The 3,372-nt window shown below is 44.9% G+C and overlaps 1 protein-coding gene across 1 annotated transcript; it reads right to left on the bottom strand.

Moving 5' to 3' along the window:
• Positions 1-452: 452 nt before the first annotated feature.
• On the bottom strand, positions 453-2,153 carry LOC135563874 (solute carrier family 35 member G2-like). The gene has a single exon (XM_065007720.1). The coding sequence runs from the start codon at positions 2,132-2,134 to the stop codon at positions 884-886; it is 1,251 nt and encodes a 416-aa protein (XP_064863792.1). The 5' UTR covers positions 2,135-2,153; the 3' UTR covers positions 453-883.
• Positions 2,154-3,372: the final 1,219 nt, after the last annotated feature.

Below are 3,372 nucleotides of genomic sequence, written 5' to 3'. Positions count from 1 at the left end.
AATCTGTAGTATATACAATCTGTAGTATATACCTTCTGTAGTATAAACCTTCTGTAGTATATACAATCTGTAGTATATACAATCTGTAGTATATACAATCTGTAGTATATACCTTCTGTAGTATAAACCTTCTGTAGTATATACAATCTGTAGTATATACCTTCTGTAGTATATACAATCTGTAGTATATACCTTCTGTAGTATATACAATCTGTAGTATATACCTTCTGTAGTATTTGATTTAGACTAGTGTTTTCATTTTCAACAGAAGTTCATTTATGACATTCTGAAACGCAGCCTGTGTTTTTTTTCTTTCCTTCACTATTAATAAATAAACATGAGTGTATTTTAACCAATGGGTTCTGCGTAGCAGACACTGTGATAGTGTGAGATAAAAGATACACCCTTATGCAGGAAACAAAGGAAGATGTTTATCACCTTGTCAACACGGCTCTGTTAACACACTGTCAGCAGCAGTAGTATCTAGTATCTTATTTAGATGCTGGTCATCTAGCAGAAATATCTCTGATATTTACGCTGTAAAGTTAAGGTACAGAACGTATCATACAATCTAAACAACACATGTTACTTTGACACTCTTCATCTTCTTCTTCTTCATCTTCTTCTTCTTCTTCTTATTTTTCTTCAGTTGACATGAAATCAAAGCTATCAGAACACACCGTTTCATCGTAGAATATCTTTTCACAGACAAAATAGAACTTTAGCAAAGACATTGACACTCCGCCAAGATAATGACCACCACAATTCTAAATATATAGAGAGAGTAGAAGTGGAGGTCTACAATCTGTTTCACCCCTGTCCATGTAATCTTATGCATTATGGTCTATAGGGCCAAACGGATCCTGAATCAGAACTCCAGACTCTATTTGATGGGTGAGTTCAGTATCTCCTGGTAGTCCTGCCGTACAGCCCGGCTGACCCTGTACAGCTTCACTCCCATTAGAGTAAACACACTGGCCATGATGACCAGCCCCCCGATGACGTCGTAGATGGAGGGGACCATGCGCAGCACCATGAGCTGAAGCAACATGGCCACCACTATCTCCAGGTGCTGCACGGTGCTCACCAGGGCGGGGTGGAACTTGTTGAGGGCGTAGTAGACCCCCAGGAACGCCACGGTGGAACAGATACAGATCCCCGTGAGGTAGCCCCACGTCTCCCCATCCAGGGGGATGATCGGCTCCTGCATAACGAACATGGTGGAGGCGCCCCACACCGTGCCCGTCCAGCCGAACGTGAACAGGGCTGTCCACATGCTGACGCGCTCCTTGATGGCCCGGTAGACGATCATGGACAGGGCTCCGGTGAGGCCGGCCATCACCGTCATGGTGTAGCCGAACGCCTCCTTCCAGAAGGTGAGGCGAGACTTCTCCTCGTCGGCCACATTGGGGATCATGACGAGACACAGGCCGAACACGCTGCCCACCACAGTCACCACGTCCGTGTAGCCCAGCCTCTCGTCTAACAACAGGAAGGCCATCACGCCGCTGAACACCGTGGTGGTTGCGCGCCACATGATGGTACCGTTGCTGGGCGGCACGATGGCGAAGGCGGTGTAGGCGCAGGTGATGGAGATGACGTTGCAGACACCATAGAAGAAGAGCCGGAGGCGGTACCCCTTCGGGCCGAAGGGTTCCTCCTGGTTATAAAACACCACTGTGATGGACAGGACCTGGATCACAGACCGGATGAAGATCAGCTCCAGGGACGGCACTTTGGAGCGGTCCGCCGCCAGCCGTGTGATCAGAGCAACGCAGCCGTGAGCCACCGCTGCCCCGAACAACGCCATCCAGGTGACCCGGGACGCCAGAACGTTGGCCTCCCCGAAGCTAGCCAGCTGCCCCCCGACCCCCTTGTCCCGGCTCTGGGGCTCCACCCCTCCCCATAGCGTCCTGGGGGGCTCCATGGTCTTCCTACTACCGTCTGTCACCAGTCTCTTGGTAGGGCTGGCCTTCGCAAACAAATCAAAGTCCTCAAAGGACGGAGCATCGTCGTAACACTCGTCTCCAGGCTGGGGGAAGTGGGTGGCGTATTTCACTGTGACGGAATTGGGGTGGATCTTCACCCTCTTCTTAGATCCTCCATACTGCTGCTGGCCCCCAGACACATCCATGTTCCTTCAGCAGATCAGAGCACACTGGAGAAGGACAGAGGTCAGAGTTACTTCATGTACATACTACCTCAACTGACCAACTGACTGGTGGTAATATACTGGTGGTAATATACTGACTGGTAGTAATATACTGACTGGTGGTAATATACTGGTGGTAATATACTGACTGGTAGTAATATACTGACTGGTGGTAATATACTGACTGGTGGTAATATACTGACTGGTAGTAATATACTGACTGGTAGTAATATACTGACTGGTAATATACTGACTGGTGGTAATATACTGGTGGTAATATACTGACTGGTGGTGATATACTGACTGGTAGTAATATACTGACTGGTAGTAATATACTGACTGGTAGTAATATACTGACTGGTAGTAATATACTGACTGGTAGTAATATACTGGTGGTAATATACTGACTGGTGGTAATATACTGACTGGTGGTAATATACTGACTGGTGGTAATATACTGACTGGTGGTAATATACTGACTGGTAGTAATATACTGACTGGTAGTAATATACTGACTGGTGGTAATATACTGACTGGTGGTAATATACTGACTGGTAGTAATATACTGACTGGTAGTAATATACTGACTGGTGGTAATATACTGACTGGTAGTAATATACTGACTGGTAGTAATATACTGACTGGTAGTAATATACTGACTGGTAGTAATATACTGACTGGTGTAATATACTGACTGGTAGTAATATACTGACTGGTAATAATACTGACTGGTGATAATATACTGACTGGTAGTAATATACTGGTGGTAATATACTGACTGGTAGTAATATACTGACTGGTAGTAATATACTGACTGGTGGTAATATACTGACTGGTGGTAATATACTGACTGGTGGTAATATACTGACTGGTGGTAATATACTGACTGGTGGTAATATACTGACTGGTAGTAATATACTGACTGGTAGTAATATACTGACTGGTGATAATATACTGACTGGTGGTAATATACTGACTGGTGGTAATATACTGACTGGTAGTAATATACTGGTGGTAATATACTGACTGGTGATAATATACTGACTGGTGGTAATATACTGACTGGTAGTAATATACTGGTGGTAATATACTGACTGGTGATAATATTCTGACTGGTGGTAATATACTGACTGGTGGTAATATACTGACTGGTGGTAATATACTGACTGGTAGTAATATACTGACTGGTGGTAATATACTGGTGGTAATATACTGACTGG

This window comes from Oncorhynchus nerka, linkage group LG22 (assembly GCF_034236695.1).
Source record: "Oncorhynchus nerka isolate Pitt River linkage group LG22, Oner_Uvic_2.0, whole genome shotgun sequence".
Lineage (NCBI taxonomy): Eukaryota > Metazoa > Chordata > Actinopteri > Salmoniformes > Salmonidae > Oncorhynchus > Oncorhynchus nerka.
The sequence above is the reverse complement of the archived record's forward strand: the minus strand, read 5'-3'. Positions and strand labels throughout refer to the sequence as shown.